The sequence below is a fragment of the Heterodontus francisci genome, chromosome 41 (genome assembly GCF_036365525.1).
Source record: "Heterodontus francisci isolate sHetFra1 chromosome 41, sHetFra1.hap1, whole genome shotgun sequence".
NCBI lineage: Eukaryota > Metazoa > Chordata > Chondrichthyes > Heterodontiformes > Heterodontidae > Heterodontus > Heterodontus francisci.
In genome coordinates, this window is record NC_090411.1 from 16,018,856 (window position 1) to 16,042,962 (window position 24,107).

At 41.5% G+C, this 24,107-nt stretch overlaps 1 protein-coding gene across 4 annotated transcripts in view; it reads left to right on the forward strand.

Moving 5' to 3' along the window:
- Positions 1 to 24,107, forward strand: part of LOC137353267 (putative RNA-binding protein Luc7-like 2) — an 80,581-nt gene that overhangs the window by 32,451 nt on the left and 24,023 nt on the right. For all 4 annotated transcript variants that reach the window (XM_068019347.1, XM_068019348.1, XM_068019350.1 and 1 more), the window contains 5 exons: positions 885 to 979; positions 15,179 to 15,277; positions 18,961 to 19,071; positions 20,963 to 21,106; positions 23,927 to 23,965. In XM_068019347.1, coding sequence (XP_067875448.1) covers positions 885 to 979; positions 15,179 to 15,277; positions 18,961 to 19,071; positions 20,963 to 21,106; positions 23,927 to 23,965 — 488 coding nt within the window. The remainder of the gene's footprint in view (positions 1 to 884; positions 980 to 15,178; positions 15,278 to 18,960; positions 19,072 to 20,962; positions 21,107 to 23,926; positions 23,966 to 24,107) is intronic.

Genomic DNA, 24,107 nt, shown 5'->3' on the forward strand with positions numbered 1-24,107 from the left:
CCTTGTGCACCATAGTCCTGCCTATTATGCACTCATTCTGGTGGTAATCTGCTGTGTTAGTGTGTACACAAGTTTGTTTTTGGAAAGTTGCCATTTTAATCTGAGGTAGCAGTGATATAGTCCATACTTCTAAACATTAACTTTGAAGCTCAATACTTCAGGTGTAGTCCCAACTGGAGAATCAGCCAACCTTTCAGAACATATCAAAAAGGCATCTTTCCCTTTCTATGTGGAGCAGTTCTCGTATTTGATCAAATCTTTACACGAGTGCACATTTATACAAAATGATTTTGCTTTTGTAGAGTCCTATAGTAGTGAGTAACTTAATAACAAGCAGCTACTGGATGTGCACAAAACAACTATCTTGATTTCCATAACTACCTGGAGACAGGCCATGTCAAATAAGCAATCAGGTAGGAGGAAGTTGGGAGCTAAACTGAACAAGGGGCTTAAACTCAATATTCAAAATTTTATGCTTTAGTTAATATTCCACATCTTTAGTTGTGGGGATCTGTTGGGTTGTAGGTAAACTGTTCATATGTATCTGGATGCAGCATTCTGCTTCATAGCGAATTTTGAAAGCTCATAGGAGTAACTTGATTTTCAGTGGCTTTAGTTGTGGTAATTTTACTGCACATGTCTTCAGACTGATCTATTAAATTAAAAATAGATGTTTTACTAAAACCTTCAAGCTACTGTTACTGGACTATTTTGCAGACACCACCGTGTGTATTTTTAATTGTGTCCATTTAATTTAGAAAAGGCACATGGTATTGGAAACATACTTTGTCAGAGGGATGGAGGCTGGGATTACTTGTTACGTGTGTGTATGATTCATAGTTTCCCGTCTAACCCTGTTTTGCACTATGACCTCTGTATTACAGGAGATGCCAGTCGGCAGCGAATCAGATTTACTGATGATCGGGTCTGCAAGAGTCACCTCCTGAGCTGCTGTCCGCATGATATTCTTTCTGGAACGGTAATATAGTTTGTTTGACATTTTTGTTTTGCTTGAAAATTGATCAAATCTGATACTGTATGGTTTCATACCTGTTACGGTGCTTTTTGTGAAAATAGGGACACTTTGTAATAAAGGTGGCGTCCGCTTAAGATGCTGAAAATACCTGAGTACAATCTTTCTTGTCACTTCAGTGTGAAATAAGCACAGGATCAACTTGTAAATTCAGTCCTATGCGTTTAAGCCAAACCATTTAAAAACAATTTTTAGTCCACTGTCATATAAGATGACATTTGCTGCTTTCTGTTACATACAATATATCTACTTTAATGCATCTTCATGACCTTGCTCACAGTAAATTGTGTGATGCAGTTTTATAATGACAGGCATATTATGGAATACAATGTGGCAAAGTATGAAGTTACACACTTTGGTAGAGAAAAAAAATGCAGAATATTTTTGAATGGTGAGAGATTGAGAAATGGTTGCATTTAGAGGGACCTGGGTGTTCTTGTACATAAATCACAAAGTTAACATCCAGGTACAGCAAGAAAATCGGAAGGCAAATGGTATGTTAGCTTTTGCTACAAAGCGATTTGGAGTACAAGAGTAAAGAAGTGTTACTACAATTACACACAACGTTGGTGAAGCCACACCTCTGTGTGGAGTTTTGGTTGTCTTACCTAACGAAGGACATACTTGCCGTAGAGGGAGTGCAACAAAGGTTCACTAGAGTGGTTCCTGGAATGAGGGGATTGTTTTATGAGGAGAGATTGAGTAGACTAGGCCTGTAATCCCTGGCATTTAGAAGAAGGTGGGGGTGATCTAAATAAAACACAAAATTCTTAAGGGGCTTGACTGGGTAGATGCAGAGAAAATGCTTCCCGTGACTCGGGAATCTAGAACACGGGGATTATAGTCTCAGAATAAGGAATCGTCCATTTAGGACTGAGATGAGAAATTTCCTCACTCAAAGGGTTGTGAATCTTTGGAATTCTCTACCCGAGAGAGCTGTGGATACTCAGTCGTTGAGTATATTCAAGAGAGAGGTCAATTAATTTTTGGAAAATTAAAGGATATGGGTATTGTGCGGGAAGGTGGAGTTGAAGTAGAATATCAGCCATGATCTTGTTGAGTGGAACAGGCTCAAAAGGGCCAAATGGCTTCCTCCAGCTCCCATTTCTTACGTTTTTATGTTCTTATCATGTTGGCACACAGCTCCACTGCAGCAGTTATACACTGTATTAGCCAGTTTGTCAATTTAAAGCCAGAAAGGCTAATTGCTGTTTAAATAAATGCAGCCTGAGGCTGCTCAGTTTAATGCAGTTTTGTCAGGAACCTGTTCATTTTGGAAGATGATCAGGTCATGAACGTTTCAAGATTTCTTTTGGAAAACCAAGTGTGGCAGCTTGTCAGTATGTACTGATGCACTGTTTTTGCTATAGGAGATCCATGTTTTTATATAATGTTACAACCATGAGAAAGGGGTCTTGGGGTTCCCTTTCAGCTTTCACCTGGTTTTATTTTTAAACACTGTTTTGAGCTCCCCTTTGGTGAATCCTTGTTCACTGCTTTACAATTTATAGGGCAAAGAAATGAGCACAAACAGGCTTTCTTCAGTTTAAAGAAGACAAGTGAAATTTGTTAAAACTTAAACTCTAATTTGGGTAACGCCTATGGATACACGCTGCGCCTTACGCTAGCATGCGTACGTGATACGCACATGCAAATAGAGATAGAAAAGAGCAGAAGAAAAATAAAGCAGCGAGGTTTGAGGTAATCTCTGAAGAGGGGTTTTTGTTACTGTGCTCCGAGATCGCTGTAGTCCTGGCTTGTAGGTAGATCTTGCTTTTCGTTGGGGCCCAGTATTCTTCTTAAGTCTCCTACAGTGAACAAGTTTTTTTCTCTCTTGGGGTTCATATGTCTTCAATGGATTCCGAAGCTGGTGAGAGAGGTACGAGAGCAGACAGGAGAGGCTGCGGCAAGCCTGCCACAAGAGGTCTTTTCAGTCCAGGAGCAAACAGCTTTCTGAGTTCAAATTCTCTGTGGCAAGTTTTTTTTTTTAAAAAAACCTCCAACAGCCAGTTAGTTATGTGACTAAAATAGTCTAACCTGGGCTGTTTGTGTATTCTGCCATCTTAGCAGTCAACCTTGAATGCGAGCTCCTCCAGCATCAATGTCTGGTAATCAAAAGTCCATTGTGGATTGAATGTGTCAGGGCATGGTCTTTTGTCCCTTTTGAGCACTGTCTGTAAATATGCAAATGTCTTTACAGTCAAGGGTCTGTGTTTTTTTTAAACAAGTTCTTTCTTTACTCCAGTAACAGTTTAAAAATCAATGTTCATGTGGCAAAATTAATATGCTTCATTCTTGCAGTTGGGGGCCTACATGACAATAAGAACTGAAAAGTTATAAAAGAGAAAGACTTGGGTTTAAATAGCACCTTTCATGAGCTCATGATGTCCCAAAGTGCAATTTTTGATTTGTAGTCACTGTTTAATACAGGAAATGCAGCAGCCAGTTTGTACATGGCAAAGTTTCTCGCACAACAATGTGTTAATCATCAGATAATCTATTTTAGTGATGTTGGCTGAAGGATAAATATTGGCTCCAGGACACTGGGGAGAACACCCCTGCTCCTCTTCGAAATAGTGCCATGTTATCTTTTATGTCCACTTGAGAGAGCAGACAGGACCTCAGTTTGACATCTCATCTGAAAGACAGCACCTCCAACAGTGCAGCGCTCCCTCAGTACTGAGCTGGAGTGTTAGCCTAGATTTTTGTGTCCAAATCTCTGGACTGGATCTTGAACCCACAATGTTCTGATTCAAAGGAGAGTGTATTACCAATTGATCCAAGCTGACTCTTCATATCATACAATGCAGAATGTATTATCCAATTACTACAGTGAAGCTGTGTCACTTTAAATATAAATTTTTTTTTTTTTATTTCCAAAATATACTTTATTCATAAAAATCTGTAAAAATTACATTGCCAAACAGTTTCCAAACAGCACGAAAAAATACAAACATTGCAAAAGAGATCAGTTTCTTTCAATAATGTCATGAGTTTCTTCCCAACCCTTCAGTTTCACAATTGTCATGTCAATTACAGTTTTACATTTACAGCAATTGAGAATATTAACGATACAGTTCGAGGGGTTTCCCATGGTTCCAGCCCCTCAGTCCAGCTTGGTGGGGGAACCTTACACTGTGGTCTTTCCCCATTGAGCCTTTGCTGCGGCTGCCCCAACCTTTAGTGCGTCCCTCGGCACGTAGTCCTGGACCTTGGAATGTGCCAGTCTGCAACATTCGGTGGTGGACAACTCTTTGCGCTGGAAGACCAGCAAGTTTCGGGCAGACCAAAGGGCGTCTTTCACCGAATTGATAGTCCTCCAGCAGCAGTTGATGTTTGTCTCGGTGTGCGTCCCTGGGAACAGCCCGTAGAGCACAGACTCCTGTGTTACAGAGCTGCTTGGGATGAACCTTGACAAAAACCACTGCATCTCTTTCCACACCTGCTTTGCAAAGGCACATTCCAGGAGGAGGTGGGCGACCGTCTCTTCCCCACCACAGCCAACGCGGGGGCACTGTGCGGAGGGGGCGAGACTTCGGGTGTGCATGAAGGATCTGACGGGGAGGGCCCTTCTCACCACCAGCCAAGCTACGTCTTGGTGCTTGTTTGAAAGTTCTGGTGATGAGGCATTCCGCCAAATGACTTTGACGGTCTGCTCGGGGAACCATCCGACAGGATCCACCGTTTCCTTTTCCCGTAGGGCCTTGAGGACATTCCGTGCAGACCACTGCCTGATGGACCGGTGGTCAAAGGTGTTTTTCCGCAGAAACTGCTCCACGAAGGATAGGTGGTACGGCGCCGCCCAACTGCATGGTGCGTTCCGCGGCAATGTGACCAGGCCCATCCTTCGCAACACCGGGGACAGATAGAACCTCAGCACGTAGTGACACTTGGAGTTTGCGTACTGGGGATCTACACATAGCTTGATGCAGCCGCACACGAAGGTGGTCATCAGGATGAGGGCCACGTTGGGTACATTTTTCCCGCCCATGTCCAGAGATTTGAACATCGTGTCCCTCAGGACCCGGTCCATTTTAGATCCCCAGACGAAGCGGAAAATGGCTCGGGTGACTGCCACGGCGCAGGAGTGGGGTATGGGCCAGACCTGCGCCACGTAGAGCAACAACGTGAGCGCCTCGCACCTGATGACCAGGTTCTTACCCACAATGGAGAGAGATCGCTGCCCCCACATGCCCAACTTTTGTCGTACCTTGGCTACTCGCTCCTCCCATGTTTTGGTGCACGCCCCGGCACTTCAGAACCATATCCCCAGCACCTTCAGGTAATCTGACCTGACGGTGGAGGGGACAAAGGATCGGTCAGCCCAGTTCCCAAAGAACATGGCCTCGCTCTTGCCGTGGTTAACTTTGGCTCCCGAGGCCAGTTCGAACTGGTCGCAGATGCTCATCAGTCTGCGCACGGACAGCGGATCCGAGCAGAAGACGGCGACGTCATCCATGTACAGGGAGGTTTTGACCTGAGTGCCTCCGCTGCCTGGGATTGTCACCCCTCTTATGCTCGCATCCTTCCTAATAGACTCAGCAAAGGGTTCAATACAGCAAACAAACAAGACCGGGGACAGAGGACAGCCCTGTCTGACTCCAGATTTGATCGGGAAACTTTCAGATTCCCACCCGTTGATTGACACTGCGCTACTGATGTTTGTGTAGAGCAGTTGGATCCAATTGCAGATTCCCTCCCCAAACCCCATTTTGGAAAGCACGTCCATCATGTAGGTGTGCGATATCCTGTCAAAAGCCTTCTCCTGGTCCAGGCTGATGAGGCAGGTGTCCACCCTCCTGTCCCGTACGTAGGCGATCGTATCCCTGAGTAGCGCGAGACTATCAGAGATCTTCCTGCCGGGTACAGTACAGGTCTGATCGGGGTGAATCACCAACTCCAGAGCAGACTTGACTCGACTGGCTATGACTTTGGACGGAATCTTGTAATCAACATTAAGCAGTGAGATGGGCCGCCAATTTCTGATTTCTGCCCTCTCCCCCTTTTGCTTGTAAATGAGGGTGATGATGCCTCTTCTCATGGATTCTGACATGCTGCCGGCCAGGAGCATACTCTCGTATACTTCCAGCAGGTCCGGGCCGACCCAGTCCCACAGGGACGAGTACAACTCGACCGGTAAGCCGTCGCTCCCGGGGGTTTTACTCGTCTCGAAAGACTCGACGGCCTTTGTCAGCTCGTCCAGAATTAGCGGCTTGTCTAGTCTCTCCCTCCTGCTGTCATCTAGGACCTCTGTGATAGATGACAGGAAGGACTGGGAGGCTCTGCTGTCTGTGGGCTTCGCGTCATACAGCCCAGCATAAAAGGATTTGCTGATCCTTAGTATGTCGGACTGCGAAGACGTTACCGAGCCATCTTCTTCCTTCAGGCTGCTGATAACCGAGCTCTCTCTGTGTACCTTTTGGAAGAAGTAACGCGAGCACGTCTCATCCTGCTCGATGGAGCGGACTCTGGACCGGAAGATGATCTTGGAGGCCTCCTTGGCAAAGAGCGAGGCCTGCTGGCTCTTCACCTCTTGGAGGTCCTCCTTGACCTCGACCCCCATTGACTGCAACCGGAGTAGATTTTGCATAATTTTCTGGAGTGGACTCTGGTATTTTCTGTTCATAGAAGATTTCTGTGTACATTTCAAATGACCACCATTTTTGATAACTTTTTTTAATCATTATGAACAGGAAATGTGGACCAGATGTACTTTTTTAGTACATGAAGTTGCTCATTGCAAGTCGGATGGTACTTTGTTTAATAAGGACCATGCTATAATATGAAATGTATATGTTTTATTCTGTTAGGTGATATTGTATTCTTTTAAGGTCACAAAGTCTAATTTCTATTAGCTAAAAAAGAGGTAGGGTCCAGAATTAATTGCTATTCAGTCTACTGGTCACATTCCTGACATTAAGGTCACTGGTAAGGTCGCTGAAGTGACACATTCTGACTCTTTTCAAACAAGGCCTTTGTTCCTGATAGCGATTGTAGCAAATGTCTTAAAAAAACATTTTAAAAATATAATAGGGAAATTTACTATATTGTCTAGAAATGCATGCCAGATACGCAGAGAGCATGTACATTGTCAGTTACAAAAGTATATTGGAGAAAGAAAGCCAACCACTTGCAATAGATAGGAAAAGATCCTCCAGCAATAATAAATGTCTTAGTGCAGTTAGAGGGACCGTAGTCTCTGATTAGCCTTATCAAACATTCTCTTTTTTTCCAAAAAAATGCTTGGCTGATCTACAGCCTAAAATTTGTGACCGTCTTCTGATCTACAAACTATCTTCAACAAAGCTATTAAACTCTGGATTCACACTGTGTTTACTCAACAGCAGTTGGAGTTATTGTCCTCTAAAGGATATAGTTTCATTTTAGAAGCACCATACTCTGTAATGCATGATGTTTTATTATACTACTGTCATTATACAATAATGTATTATCCAGCTTGACATGAACCTTGTTGCCAGAGGCCCTTGTTGCCAGAGGTATGATTCAACAGTTGCTAGCAACCCTCTGGTGCATTGAAGTAGCTACTCTTTCTGAAGTCAAACGGTCAAGTCAGGGTGCTTAAACGTGGAAGATCATCATCACAATCAAGTCTGATCTTGTCTTTATAGATGCTTTCATACATACACAAAATCTTGCTAGCAAGGAGGATTGGGGCCATCTAATTGTGTGCATTTTTCCACCTGTACTTAGCCCAGTCATGCCAAGGCCAATTGTAGTGCATATATGACTGTATTGTTTCCTGGCTGAAATCAGCTAGCCCATCACAGAACAAGGATCAAATATCTCATGGCACTTTGCATCTGTGACCCGTTTCACCTCAATTTTATGGAAACATTAATGTAGATGCCACTAATTATTTTAGCACGCTTACTAATTCTGTACTGCAGTACGTATTCACTGAATCAAAAACATCCAGCACACAGTAACATAACCATCTTCGGTTACTGCATTGTCTCATGAACTGAATCTATGTCTTCCAGTCATCCAATTTTTAACAAATAAGGTGCAGACTGTTTGTTACAGCTGCGTTAAATGATATGGTGGGTTGGATTTGGCTGGTTGATGTAATAAAGTAGAAAATTTGACATTTTGGATTTTAGATCTATTATTGACGCCCTCATATTCTCCCCTTTATGCTAACTTTTAAGAATTTTGAGTTGTGTGATGCTCATTTTAGTGGGGGAGGGGAAGTCCATAGCGCCAAGCTTTTATCTCATTCTTCAGTACCATGCTCTGCCATTTGGTGAGGCTTTTAATGTGTCCATTGTGGCAAAGGGATTTACCTCTTAATTTGGGGTTATATCACATGGTTAGCAAAGTAGGAGGAACTGTAATTTGCATTTAGTCCTCGCTGTGCTTAATTTGAAAGTGCTTGTTGGTTTGTCCAAAAGTGGAAAGATACTGGGTTTCCCAGCATATTATTACTTAAAAATAAATTGTCCTTTGGCCGTGGGTTGGTTGTACTGTATTTGCTCAGGTGCGTATTGTGCTTGTCAATTCACATACTCATGAATGTATATCATAAGGAGGCGAGGGTTGTAAAATAAGATGTGTAAGTTTGACAGTTTTCACAAGGTGTAAAATAAAAATATATTTGAAAATTCCTGTCCCTTCCCATCCCCTTATTTGTGTGTAGCATTTGAAGTCAAGTTAGTTCTAAAAACAGTGCCCCATTTAAATGTTTTCTTTCTCATGAGCTGAGCCCATCTTGCAGAACACCAAGGTTGAAAACAATACAAGAAAGACTGAATAAATCAAAATAGTGATTTTGCTGATGCCTAGTTTGGCTAACACTCAACTTGCAAAGTCAGGCAAAACAGTATCCAGATAATATAAATAGAGCCAGTATCTTAGCCTGGTTTACAGGTCTTCTACATGTCATTATATGTTTCTCACCAAGACCCATACATGCCAACCGTCAGCATACTTGGTGCAGGGTGTTGGGGGAAGAGGGACATGCTGGCACTAAGTCAGCATATCAACGTTTGTTGATTTTTTAAAAAACAGTACAGCTGGACCCCTCTTGCCTGCCTGTCCTTTCCTGTAGAACAAATCCAACTCTGCCAATTACCGCCTTATCACTCTACTCTCGATCATCAGCAAAGTGATGGAAGGTGTCCGCGACAGTGCTATCAGGTGCCACTTGCTCAGCAATAGCCTGCTCACTGACGCTCAGTTTGTGTTCCACCAGGGCCACTCAGCTTCTGACCTCATTGGTCCAAACATGGACAAAAGAGCTGAACTCCAGAGGAGAGGTGAGAGTGACTGCCCTTGACATCAAGGCAGCATTTGACCAAGTATGGCATCAAGGAGCCCGAGCAAAACTGGAGTCAATGGGAATCGGGGGGGGAAATTTTCTGCTGGTTGGAGTCATACCTAACACAAAGGAAAGTGGTTGTGGTTGTTGGAGGTCAATCATCTCAGTCCCAGGATATCACTGCAGGAGATCCTCAGCAGAGAGTCCTAGGCCCAACCATCTTCAGCTGATTCATCAATGACCTTCCCTCCATCATAAGATCAGAATTGGGGATGTTCGCTGATGATTGCACAGTGTTAGCACCATTTGCAACTCCTCAGATACTAAAGCAGCCCATGTTCAGATGCAGCAAGATCTGGACAACATCCACGCTTGGGGTGATGTGTGGCCCTGATGTTACTTGCCACTTAAGTGCCAGGCAATGACCATCTCAAACAGGAGAGAATCTGACCATCTCCCCTTGATGTTCCATCGCTAAATCCCCCACTATCAACATTCTGGGGGTTACCATTGACCAGAAACAGAACTGGACCACCCACATAAATACTGTGGTTACAAGAGCACAGCACAGGTTAGGGCGGCGCAGTGGTTAGCACCGCAGCCTCACAGCTCCAGCAACCCGGGTTCAATTCTGGGTACTGCCTGTGTGGAGTTTGCAAGTTCTCCCTGTGTCTGTGTGGGTTTTCTCCGGGTGCTCCGGTTTCCTCCCACAAGCCAAAAAACTTGCAGGTTGGTAGGTAAATTGGCCATTACAAATTGTCCCTAGTATAGGTAGGTGGTAGGGAAATATAAGGACAGGTGGGGGGGATGTGGTAGGAATATGGGATTAGTGTAGGATTAGTATAAATGGGTGGTTGATGGTCGGCACAGACTCGGTGGGCCGAAGGGCCTGTTTCAGTGCTGTATCTCTAAACTAAACTAAAGAGCAGGTCAGAGGCTAGGAATTCTGTGTCGAGTAATTCACCTCCTGTCTCCCCAATGCCTGTCCACCATCTACAAGGCACATGTCAGGAGTGTGATGGAATATTCTCCACTTACCTGGATGAGTGCAGCTGCAACAACACTCATGAAGCTTGACACCATCCAGGACAAGGCAGCCTGCTTGATTGACACCCCATCCACCACCTTCAACATTCACTCCCTTCACCACCGATGAACAGTAGCAGCAGTGTGTACGTACCATCTACAAGATGCACTGCAGCAACTCACCAAGGCTCCTTCTACAGCACCTTCCAAACCTGCGACTTCTGCCACCTAGAAGGACAAGGGCAGCAGATAAATGGGAACACCGCCACCTGTAAGTTCCCCTCCAAGCCACACACCATCCTGACTTGGAACTATATCTCCGTTCCTTTACTGTCACTGGGTCAAAATCCTGGAACTCCCTACCTACCAGCATTGTCGGCGTACCTACACCCCAAGGACTGCAGTGGTTCAAAAGGAAGCTCACCACCACCTTCTCGAGGGCAGTTAGGGATGGGCAATAAATGTTGGCCTAGCCAGCAACACCCACATCCCGTTACCAAAAACATCAGAGCAGCTGGGCAGGATAGAGACAGTTACACAAGTAAGAGTTATGTACATGAATGAACATAATGTAAGAAATAAAACAAATGAGTTAGAAGGACAAGACAGGACCACGTGTGTGCTAAATGGCAGAAGCAGCATGCTATTAAGAGGGCAAAGCGACAGTTCAGATCAAAGTTCTTCAGTCCTGCATGACATCCAGTCTTGACGAAAGAGCTGAATTACAGAGTTGAGGTAAGAGTGACTGACCTTGACATCGAAGCAACATTTGACCAAGTGCAGTGTTGAGGCACCCTAGTAAATTTGAAGTCAATGGAAATCAGGGGGTCATAACTAGCACAAAGGAAGATGGTTGTGGTTGTTGAAGGCCGATCATCGCAGCTACAGGATATAACTGGGAGCTTCTCCGGCGCTGTCCTAGACCCAACCATTTTCAGCTGCATCATCAATGATCTTCCCTCCATCATCAAGTCAGAAGTGGGGATGTTTGTACGTTCAGTTCCATTTACAACTCCTGAAAAAATGAAGCAGTCTGTGTTTGCACAACATTCAGGCTTGGGCTGATATGTAGCACAAATATTATTTGCCATTTAAGTGTCAGGCAATGGCCATCTCCAATAAGAGAAAGTCGACCTCTTCTTTTCATTCAACAGCATTACCATTGTCTAATCCTCCACCATCAACATCCTGAGAGTCACCATTGACCAGAAACTTAACTGGAACAGCTACATAAATATTGTGGCTACAAGAGCAGGTCAGGGGTTGGGTATTCTGCAGCAAGTAATTCATCTTCCTTTTACCACTGCTGGGTCAAAATCCTGCAACTTCCTACCTAACAACATTGTGAGAGTGCCTTCACCACATGGACTGCAGCGGTTCAAGAAGTTGGCTCACCACCACCACCTCAAGGGCCTTGTCAGTGACACCCACATCCCGTGAATATATTGAAGAAAGCTTCCCCTTAAAGGTTGTGATGTAGTAGCCATAATAGTGACCTTGGTTACAAGCTGGGCATGATTGAGGGCTAAATATACCAGGCTATAGGATCTTTACAAAGGACAGGGAAATTGGGAAAGGAGGAAGTGCAGCAATATCAATAAGACGCAATTACAGCAGTGAAAAGAAGTAATAGTGAACAGGCAGTGGAAACAATATTGGTAGAACTTATGAACAGTAAAGGATGCAAAACTCTTGTGGGAGTTGTGTACAGACCTCAATAGTGATATTGTGGATTGAGGTCTGTAGACAAATCCCACAAGAGTTTTGCATCCTTTACTGTTCATAAGTTCTACCCATACTGTTATACATATTGGGGATGTATAAATACAGGAAAGCATGTAGCAGAAACAATGTAGTTATAATGGCGTGGGCGGAAGGACTCTGCCAGACTTAAAGTTCCTTAACGTTGGAGAGGAGTATTCACTTAGTTTGAGGTTGTATTAGTATGGTGTCCTGCTCTGGGCTTCTTTCCCAAGTCAATGTTATACTAAAGTTAGTGTGAATGTATCATCTGTGGCTCAGTGGTTGGCACACCGCTTTTGAGTCAGAAGTTTGCGGGTTCAGGACCCAATCCAGATTCTTGAGCACATGATCCAGACTGACGTTGCAGTGTTGCACTGTCAGAAGTGTCATCTTTCAATGAGATTTTAAACTGAAGCCCTGTCAGGCCCCTTAGGTGGGCATAAATGATTCTATGGCACTATTTGAAGAAGAGAGGAGGTTTCCTGGCTAATATTTATATTACTCAACTAACATCACTAATAAAACAGATTATCTGGTCGTGTTATTTGTGGGACCTTGAGGTGTGCACATTGTTGCATTTCCCTACATTATAATGGTAACCACACTTCAAAAATACTTTTGGCTGTAAATCACTGAGACATGCTGAGATTGTGAAAGGTGCTTTTTGTCTTTGAGAAAGCAAACTGTAAAACCACCCTTGGATGTTGGGAACCTAATTGCTGAGTCCTAAAGTAGAATTTTAGGTCTTCTAATTTGTTACTGAAGGAAAGAGTCATCTTCACCTTCCAAGGCTGCTGCTGTTATGTTTTGTTGCTGTGACATAGGAGGTCTAAGAATAAGCAGGCTGCAGCCTGGATCAAAGATCACTCAGCTATAAAATAAATGTATAATTGACCTTTTTAATTGAATTGCTGTAAATTAGATTAAATATTTAATAAGGAGTCATTTAGAAGTTAGAAACTAGGGGTAACAGTCTCGGAAAAATGGATCGGCCATTTAGGACTGTGATAAGAAATTTCTTCACTCAAAGGGTTGTAAATCTTTGGAATTTTTTATGCTTGTTGGTTGTGGGTGCTCAGTCATTGAGAATATTCAAGACAGAGGTAGATAGTTGTTTGGATACTAAGGCAATTAAAGGTTGCACAGGTAGTGCGGAAAGGTGGAATTGAGGTAGAGCAGCCATGATCATATTGCATGGTGGAGCTGGCTCGAAGGGCTGAATAGCCTACACCTCCTGTCTGTTTATGTTCTTATAACTCCCTGAAGCAGATAGGGGAACAGTGAAGGTAAAGTTGTATTATGACCTATCACCCCTGTGCTCTTGGCCAGAATTTTACTGCCCCCAAAGAGAGCGGTGGTGGTTTGGTGGGGTGGGGGTGTAAAATTGAGTGGGAGAGCCGGGGGGAGGGGGGGCCGTTCCCACCCCGCTGCAAATTTACGTGGGGTGGTGGTGGCGAGAAACGGCCCGCCCAATCAAAGCCCTTAAATGGCCAATTAATTGCCACTTAAGGGCCTCTTCCCACTGCCACGGGTATGTTAACCTTGGCAAAGGCCCCAAGAACCCTGCCTAGTAAACCAGGCGACCTTCTGGTGGGGTGGGAGGGGTGGGGTGCGGGTCTCCTGACTTGGCGCCCTGTGCCCCATGGAGGGCTGTCCCCAAAACCAACTGCCCAACACAACATTTCTTTGCCACTTGCCTCGCCAGGGCCTAGCCAATTGTCCCTGGCGAGGCCCTAAAAACTTACTTCCTTTCCTGGGCTGTCCTGTTGTTTCTCATGGCTGGGTGTAGTCCGAGCAGTGGCCACTGCACCAGGTGGCACTGCTGAGACTAAGAGCTGCCGGTCCACTGATTGGCCGGCAGCTCCATTAGACAGGACATCCTGTCTCAAGGAGGTGGAAGTCCCGCCCAAGACCAATTAAAGGCCTGGCTCCCCAGGCCCAGAAGAGGCGGGCTCGCCACTGACTTTTTGGCCGGTGTGCAGGGCCTCCCTCCCAAAGCAAAATTGCAGCCCTTTTTTTCAAATCCCTCCATGGCTTCTCTCCTAATTATCTCTGCAATATCCTCCAGCCCCACAACCCTCCGAGATTTCCGCTAATCTAATTCTGGCCTCTTGGGCATCCCTGATTTCCATTTTTCCACAATTGGTGCCCACAGTTGCTTCAGACTTGAGCTCTGGAATTCCCTCCCTACACTTCTCTTACATTCCAGAAAGCCAGTTGGTGAAGGATAGTACTGGAGCCAATCTTCTAACATTTATTTACAGATGTAAATATTTACAAGTGTACAACTCTTAACTTGACCGTACCACAGTTTCAATAAGTGTCTCTTTTTTTATATATACATGAGAAGCCTCAATTAATGCCCTCCACCTGCATATGATTAAACACAATTGATATACAATTAACATCTTTACCTCGCTTTCCTCCTTTTAAGACACTTAAAACCTACCTCTTTGACTAAGCCTTTGGTCATCTGACTTTATCTCCTTTTATCTCTGGTGTCATTTTGTTTTATAATGCTCCTTGGGACATTTTCTTATGTTAAAGGTGCTATATCAATATAAGTAGCTGTAGTTGCTTAGTGCCTTCAAGTCATTGAGGGATGGATCTTTGTGAGTTTTGTAGATGGTGGGGTGGGCAACAGTTTTCCAGGTTAGTGAAAATTTTACGTGGTGTTCTTTATTATTAGCTTTTTCGGAGCAAGAGACCTCAACTACCCTGTGTGTCAGTTCCAGTGTCTAAATATGTTTGTGTACAAGGACTTCATTACGTAAAGCATTTTTGTAATGTTTTGATCTGATTAAGCATATAATGGAAATAAGCTTTTTTTCTTTAGTTGTAGTTCATTTTGTTTAGAATTGATATGCGTTGATTATTTACAACCTTGTCTTGCTTTGGAGGTTTCTCTGTCAGATCATGCTGATTTATACAATGCTGCTTGGGGATCCTGATATTTAATGATATAGCCCTTTCATTTTAGAGCACCTGTCCAATGCCATGTTGGTGGGTTGAAGTACTAATTTGGTATTTTTCTTTTGCTATTTCATTTAATATCATTCAGTACTGATTAACTAATCGGTTTTCTCAATTTTCTACAGAGAATGGACCTTGGGGAGTGCACAAAAGTTCATGACCTCGCACTGAGAGCAGACTATGAAATTGCCTCCAAGTTAAAGGACCACTTTTTTGAAATGGATGTAAGTGGTGTAATTACTGTTATGTAGAGTTGAAAAATATGGTGATACTTTAACATGAGTCTAAAAATGACCCATTTTCAATTTGGGTTTTTAGTTGCATACTATTTGAACAGTTAACTGGTGATTTAAAAGTGAATGCTGTTTAATTGAAAGCAAATTCACAGAGGGTTCTACAAATATAGCTGCATTTTCAAGGCATTTGGATATTTGTTGGAACGCAATATGCTGCAGGCATGAAAGAATATGCGATTGTAAGTTCCAGTAGACCCTGTAGGTTACACAACTGCCCTCAAATTCAACAGTAATTGGTATGGATTTGACGTTCTTGCTGGAAGGAAGCACATGATATTGTCGTTTTGAGTTTGAATATATAGTGTGCCTCTAAGCAGTACTGCACCCACGTACCTAGAAATGTTTGCTCCCACTGAAAGTAGATTTTTGATAATTTGTTCTTATAGACTTCTACACACCCCGATATGAGTTGTCACATCAATTACTTTCAAAATGCTAAACACCTCAACCGTATCACCCCTTAACCTATATTCCAGGAACTGTAACCCTAGTTTATGTAATTTGTCCTCATAATTTAACCCTTGAAACCCTGGTAACATTTTGGTCAATCTATGCTGTACTTCCAGGACAAAGATATTCTTTCTGAGGTTCATTGCCTAGAACTGTACACAGTGTTCCAGCTGTGGTCTAACTAGGGCTTTGTACAGCTGTAGTGAAACTGCCTTCTCTTTAATGTTATAGCCCTAAAGGTATAAAGGCTAACATTCTGTAAGGCTTTTTGATTACTTTTTGTACTTAGCAACTACATTTTAGTGATCTGTGTACATGGATCCCTGGGTTCCCTAAATCTCTTGGATCTTTACTGGTCCTATCTTTTCACTATTTAAAAAGCACAAGGATCTGTTCAATTTTTTCCAAAACATATGGCCTTACTTATCTGCATTGAAATCCATCTGTCACAATTTTAGCCCACTTGTTTAATCTATCAATATCTCTGTAATTTTATGCTCCTGTTTACTCTCTACTTACTATGCCACCAATCTTTGTGCCGTCGGAAAACTTGGATATTTGGCTGTCTATTTATTATTGACTTAGGTAACCCAATATAGTACATAGTTGGGGCTACAGCACAGATCCTTGTGAGACATCACTGGTCCCTTCCATCCAATTTGAGTACATATTCATTATCTCTGCTGTGTGTTTTCTACCGTCTAACCAATCTTAACCAGTTAAATAATTGTCTTCAATTCCATGAAACTTCATTTTAGTGAACATTTTTTTATCAAGCCTTATTGAATGCCTTATGGAAGTTTCTATAAGCTTAAGTCTATAGACATTCCTCTGTCTATTACTTTTAGTTACTTCCTTAAGAAATTCAATTGTGTTCATTAGACATTGTTAACCTTTGTAAATCCATGTTGTCTCTCTCTAATCAGCTCAAGTTCCTTGTAATTGTTCTGACACTGTCCTTAATTATAGATTACAATAGCTTCCCCACAGCAAATGTTAGACTAACAGGTCTATAATTTCCTGGTTTCTCTTGCCTTTCTTCCCATGCTCTACTATATCATTGATGCATTCTGCTTCAGTCATTTTATCTGTCCCCAACACCAGGCAGGTCCAGTTTTCTCCCACACAAAAAAAAGATGTTATCATTTATCGGTTTTCCATTTGCTATTTGATGGTTTTCGATTCCATTTGAAAAACGAAGAAGGCTTCAAGTTTTATCAGGTTTTCTATTTTTTTAAAGGATGTTAAATTTGTGTACTGTTCACTGGCATAGTCTATTGGGATTACTTCACTTGATGGTATATCTGTTTTTCTCTACTGCCTTGTGGCAAAGAGACCTGCATAGTTTTCTGTAGATGGTTGGTTATCGTCAGCAGGAACCCTAGAGGAGGTGTTCTAGATGTTTTTTCATTTTTATTTAATCAAGAAAATTCTGTTGTGATTCTGCCTTGAAAGGAACACGTATCCAGATAGAGGCAGGCACGTTTTGCTGCACGAGATTCATCTGTTACAGCTCAAATCAAATGCTTTGTAATTCAAGCAGGGTTTGGACCACAACATTGGATGTCCTTAGCTTGGTGTTATCTGCCATTTTTGTGCTGCCATACATGCATTTAACCCCTGACCCCCTCCACTTCACTATTGGTCACTTGAATATCTCATCTATTGTCAGTACCTGGAAGGCTATAAATCAGTTTTCTGCTCTAAATATATCCTTTTTCTTAATATCTGGAGACTTGAGTGCAAATAATGCAGCAACAGATCACCACTGCCAGTGATAGACATTTTTTTTTTGTACTCAACCCAGTAGTCATGTCTCTTTGTGTAATCCAGGGCCCAGGATTACTGGTTTATTCTCACATATTTTTCATATCCAACTGATTACTTTTTCATAAAGAATGTAGTTAGTTTGGTGAAAACAGCAGTAATGTTCACAGCAATATCCCACAAACAGCAAATGAACTGAATGATTAGTCTTAGTGCTCGAAAAAAAATGTTTCCCTGATTGCAAAATCATAACGGGGGGGCACAGACTAGGATACGGGGTCAGCCACTTAGGATTGAGATGAGAAATTTCTTGCTTGCAGGGTTGTGAATGTTTGGAACTCTCTACCCTAGAGGGATGTAGACTGTCAGTCGTTGAATACATTCAAAGTTGAGATAGATAGATATTGGCACGCTAAGGGAAACAAAGGTTATGGGGATTGAGTGGGAAAATAGAGGTTGAAGATCAGCTGTGGTCTTATTGAATGGTGGAACAGGCTTAAGAGGCTGTGTGGCCTATTCCTGTTCCTATTTCTTATGTTACACCTTTTCTTAGTTATGCTTTGGCCTTTTAGTAATGTGGCAAAGAAATTGGATAGATCTGTAGAATCTAAATTTTCTTGCCACATTTGTTTGGGATTACTGTAGAAATTTGCTTTTAGGTGTTGTAGACTTCTAGGGGTACTGTTTGTGTCCATCTGTTTGAACAGAAATCTTGATTCATTTTCCTTCCCTCCTGTCCCCAGTCCAGGATCTGAAGTAAAAGCAGAAAATATCAGCAACTTCAGGTAGCATCTATAGAGAGACAAAAACAGAGTTAAAATTTCAGGTCAACTTTTCATTGGAACCCCTTAACCATGGATCTTCTTTTTGATCTTCTTTCTCATTGCCAAGCAGCCAGAAAATGCCCCAACATTGTGGCAATCGCTGGTCAGTTGATGTAGTTTCCATTCTTTTCCCTCCCCCCGCCCCCCTCCCCAAACACGTTAAAGCATTTTATTCACTTTCAAAGATAAAGATTATGTTCCCAAGTCTGATACCGTCAACTGAGCTGTCCAGCCTTCAAAAGCAAGGGATCTAGAGTTCTTCCAATAAAAACAAAAAATTTTGGAAATACTTAGCAGCTCAGGCAGCATCCATGCAGAGAGAAACAGAGTTAATAAAAACAAAAAAAATGCTGGAAATACTCAGCAGGTCTAGCAGCATCTGTGGTGAGAGAAGCAAAGTTGACGTTTCAGCCTGAAAGGCATAGGATTCTGAAACATAATTCATGGATTGGAGTTTGACGTGTGTCCTTTTCTGACTGATAGTAAATGTTCCCATCTGTATAACAGCGTTTGCTCTAAACTTAATGATCATTGACTTCGGATCTTCCTGATGTTGCTTTTTTTTTGTAGGCGATGGATCACTTGCAATCATTCATCACAGACTGCGACAGAAGAACAGAAATTGCAAAGAAACGTTTGGCGGAAACCCAGGAAGAGATCAGTGCAGAGGTGGCAGCAAAGGTATCATCAATATTAGTCGTTAATCTAATGAATCAGGGAATAAGCTACAAAATAGGCTGACTGCACAGAAGTAGAATGTGTGTACTGCTTTTCCGATGTTAAAGCAAATGATGAGTTTGAAGTGGAAGATGCAGAATTTCCCCTGACATTTCTTGTATTGATAAGTTTACTGGTGTTTTTCTTTGACACTTTAAATAAAATGGACTATTGAAGTTCAAAAGACTGCAAGTTTAGTGCATACACCTGAGTGCAGCAGGCTGATCACGACTTGACTCTAATGTAATTATTTGTGCAGTTACAGTGTATTAGGAAGGTGCAACAGTATAATTGTAAAGGAGGAGATTTCCTGAGATCAGATGACCTTCAATTTTCTCACTCCATAAACTTTGAAATGCACCTTTTATATTTTTCCCTTATCAGCAACTCTCGTCTGAGGTTTTCTCCTCCAGCTATTTATTCATAAAGCCTAGTGATATCTCGTCACATCCTGTGTTTTTTTTTGTTTTTGTTTTGTAACCTATGGTGGTGTGTCTGCAAGTAATATGATTATTAAAAATGTTGACTTTTTTAACAGATCTGCCAAAATGTCACATTGCCCTATAAGTTTGATTTCATCAGTATGTTATAAAAAATCCAAGAGTGATTATATGTGCTTTTATCACTGCTGAATGTAGCACTTAAGCAATTCCAATTACTTAAGACAGCAGAGTTAAAAGGAATAGTATCCAGAATGTCAACCAGTGTTGAGGATGTTGATAAATATTTAGGATCTTCTGCCAATTCTTACTGATGCAGTGCAACATTTTCCGTTATATACAAAGGAAAATTGTGTAAGCTGTAATTTATATTTCATACATAAATGAAATTAATGAAAATAACAAATACATTTCCTTTATCTTTATTAAATAATGACATGAAAGATATTCTATAAGGTGCTTCCTTTTAAAAGAAAAAGCTTAATTAGCCCTCAGTCCTGACGAGCCCCAGCATTACAATTGCACTGATTGCCATGGAACATCTTTGCCACACAGAAAAATCACCTCTATAGTGATTGCCAGGAAGCTGATTTTTATGACATCCCAAATGATCATGCAAACCTGACCAGTCAGCACAGCCTGTGGGAAGTGAGAGATTATGTAATGTAGTGTGTATGGCTGGAGCTGCATAAAAACCAGGTGGTGGGTGGGTACTGTTAGTTACTAACAGTAGAATTATGTTTTCTTATTTTATGTGGTGGGTGCAACCAGCAGCCATCTCTTTAGCTCCTTCTTCTGTGACTCAACGGGATGTATTGATTTAGAAATTACAGTGTGTGAGTTTATCCATTGGCTGATGTTAAACAGGGACATCCAGGCAAGGAGAGCCCCAGATTCTGTCCTCATTCTTTATCGAATAATTGATTTCAGTAGCAATATGAATGCTACAGTTGCCCTTCATGCCCCATCAGCTAGGCTTCCATCATCCTAATCACCAGCTACTGACCCTGTGGGGCAGTACATGGACACAGTGCTGGGTGAAAACAAGATCTGATCCTTTTCCCCAATCACATAGCCAGCTAACAGTTACACATAAAGAATGGTCACTTGGTAGAGGTATCAAATAGCTGCTGGAACTAAAGAGAATGTACCACAATATGAGTTAGGCTAAAAATGGCCATTTAAAAAAAAAAAGATTGTGTGTTACAGCCCTTGCTAGATGCCACATAATTTGAGATTTATGATTTTCAGGATTATTTGAGGGAAATTTTTGTGTGTGGTATTAAGACAGCTGTCACAATGCTTACTTCAGGATAATCTCTTGTTCATAAATCTAAGTTAAATATTCATTTCCTTGTCTTTGAACACCAATATCAAGATTATATTGATGCCAGGCTATTTTTCATATCTCTCAGGCTGAGCGGGTTCATGAACTAAATGAGGAGATCGGAAAACTGCTCGCTAAAGCGGAACAGTTGGGAGCAGAAGGAAATGTTGAAGAATCCCAAAAAGTCATGGAAGAAGTTGAGAAAGCACGAGCTAAAAAGAGGGAAGCTGAGGTAAGTGTGGCTTATATTGATCATTACTTTCCCCTTTAGTTCCATTTAATAAGGCTTTTTGTATAGTATGAAAGTGTGCAACTCACCCACTTTGAATTCTTTGTTCTTTTTCCCCCCAAAAAACTTTAATTTGCTGTAGGTAGGAATGAAATTTGAACGCTTTTCAATAGATTGTCCCTTTTCTCCTGGTGGCTACAATTATTAGCAGCACACTTTGAAATACAGGCTGTGCAACAAATATAAGGTGTGAGTTTTTAGAGTTCTCCAAACCAGTATGAATTTAATTACAAGCCGTGGTCTGCATAAAAGAAAATGTAGAGCACTATTTACATCCACATTAAACTGAAATGTAACACCAAACATTTTTAAAAATGATATTTATGTATTATTTTACACTTATAGGCCCATTCGTCAAATGTATGGCAAATGATCAGTTTGTGAGCCTTGCTCGGAGACATTTGCCAGTAGTTAAAACAATGCTTAGTGTTTTATTTTGATAAAATTTGAGCACAGGTACAGGCAGCACCCATGATTATGATCAGAGCAATCCTGAGGAGAACTCTAACACTGTTAGTATCAGGCAGCCCAACCCAGTTGGATTACAGATTTGTATGCAATATGGAGAAAGAAATTACATCAAAAAGGAAACTGAGCCATCCCTGTTCGAAACCATTTAGATTAGGAAGCAAGCATTTGTTGTAGTTTATTTTGTTGCTTAGCTATGTTCTGGTTTACAATCTTTCATTGTAATGAAATGAAGGTTATGCACATCACTGTCTAGTTGCACTTTTCAATTACTCAATGAATTATCAAGTATCTCAGAAAATTGTCACTGGCAAAAGCTAATGGTGAACGTTAACCATTTGGGAAGAGAAAGAGGCTGGGAGGCAGACACATTTTCAATATAAAATATCTTGTACCTGCATTAGTTAGTTCATTATCAACCTAACGCATGCCGCACCCCCCCGCCCCCCCAACTTAATAAGAGAGATCTGATGTGTATTCTCTCTCTCCTTGCAGCTTTATAGAAATCTGACAAACACTCCGTCAATAACAGTTCCACTGAATCAGCTTTATATTCCTAGATATCAGTCCTATGATTAGTAATGTTTTAAAAATTTCTTGATTGGTTATACATTGGTACCCAATTCATACTAAAACTTGAAATTGCAATCAGCTTGGGATCGGGGTTTAGGACTGGAAGGATTACTGGTGGTTTACTGAAGGAGCTGAGCACCTTTTCAGCAGATGTTAGTTCCCTTTTTGGATACACGGAAGGGAATTAAAAAAATAGATCTTTATTTTAAAATAAAACATCTAGCCTGTGGTGTAATAATGAAAAAATATTAAAATATTTTTTCTAACAATGTTCTGTTCAAAGCATAGTGCTTAAAGTAGATCACAAGAAACCAGCTGCAGTAATTATTTGTTCATAGGTTGAAAGAAACTTTCTGCTCAGCCCCCAACCCAAATATGTTGACTCTTGGTTTCTGCTCCTATTCCTGTGCAGAATGCTTACATTTTTCCCCATTTGCTAATGAGTACCAATAGTTTTGCATGCATCTCTCTCCTAGTTACGTCACACAGTCAACACAGTACAGTACATTGTTCCCTGTTTCCTGAAGGTTAACTTTCCAATTGATAACTACATTTTCTGGAATAGATTTTAACTATGGATGGTTAATGGAATAAAAAAGGCTTGGAACACGGGATCTCAGGTTTATCAGTAACTCCTTTTATCAGACTGAAATACCCATGTGTGAAAATTGCATGTTTTCCCCTTTTGGGTCATCCAAATGTTGTTTGATTATCTAGTTGTATGTGGCGTGTGTGTATGTTTGTTTGTGTGTGTGTATGTGTGTTTGGGGTCCTCTATACAACAGAGCAGTTTAGTAAATACCACCCAGTTTCCTGAAAGACCAGACTTCTGTCATTAGAGAGATATGGATGCTTCCTTTACTAGGCAGCTTTTAAACACCTTGAAGGGTTTGATGTAATGCAAAACCTTTTTGTCAGTATACAGTTTCAACCAATTTAGAACCAGCTTGCTGAGGATTTTGTGAGTGTTCCAAAGTGAATAAGAGGAATGCATCCCTTACAGAACAGAAGTTTTCTGAGAAATTGCATAAATGCAGCTTAGCATTTTCTTTTTCAACATGCAGATTCACTGGGCCATTGAGAATCATCAGACCATTAGAAGAAAGCTTCGAATTTAGTCAGAAACAATGCACCCTTTTGTTGTAGTTGAACTTCCTGTTTCACAGGAAAGGTTAACTGTAACTAATTTAGGAGTTCATAAAGTAACTGGTCAGTCAATCAATCAGAAATCAGAGCAGCTTAAGTCACTTCAGTAGCTTGGCTGTCTTTGGAAAGTGATTGCTCACATAGATTGAGGGTTCTCCCTGGAAATTGTTTTGGAAGTGGTGCTGCCTATATGCACCATCATCATTTTTATGAGGTTGGGTACCCACCATCATTATTTTTGAGAGGATCGGCACAAAAAGAATTCAAAGTGAGTGAATACCCACTTTAGGTAAAATGGGGAGAACCCTATATGAATTACATTCCAGATAAATGTAATAAAAGTGTAATATATTTTAATACTTTTTAAACTTTGTGTGTGCAAATTAGGGAAAATTGTCAATCATGTAACTCCCTGGCTTACCCAACATTGCTGGTAAAATTGTAATTGAACTCTACCCTGTTTTTTTAAAAAAAAAGATAAATCTCAATTGTTAAATCACAGTCCTCTGTTCTCAACAATGTACTACCGTGTTATGGAGAAATACAGCTTGTAACATTGCATTTTTTCACCACCAGGGGGACACCATTGCTTCTCCTTCCTCCAGTGCATTCTGGGTAGGATGACTTCACTGTGGCTGACTTATGCTCTGTAACCGTGTTATATAACTTCCACAGAATTTTGGCTCATTAATATACAAACATTTTGCTGTAAAATTATAGATGAATGCTTTGTAAGTTATAACCAGCAATCCTAGAT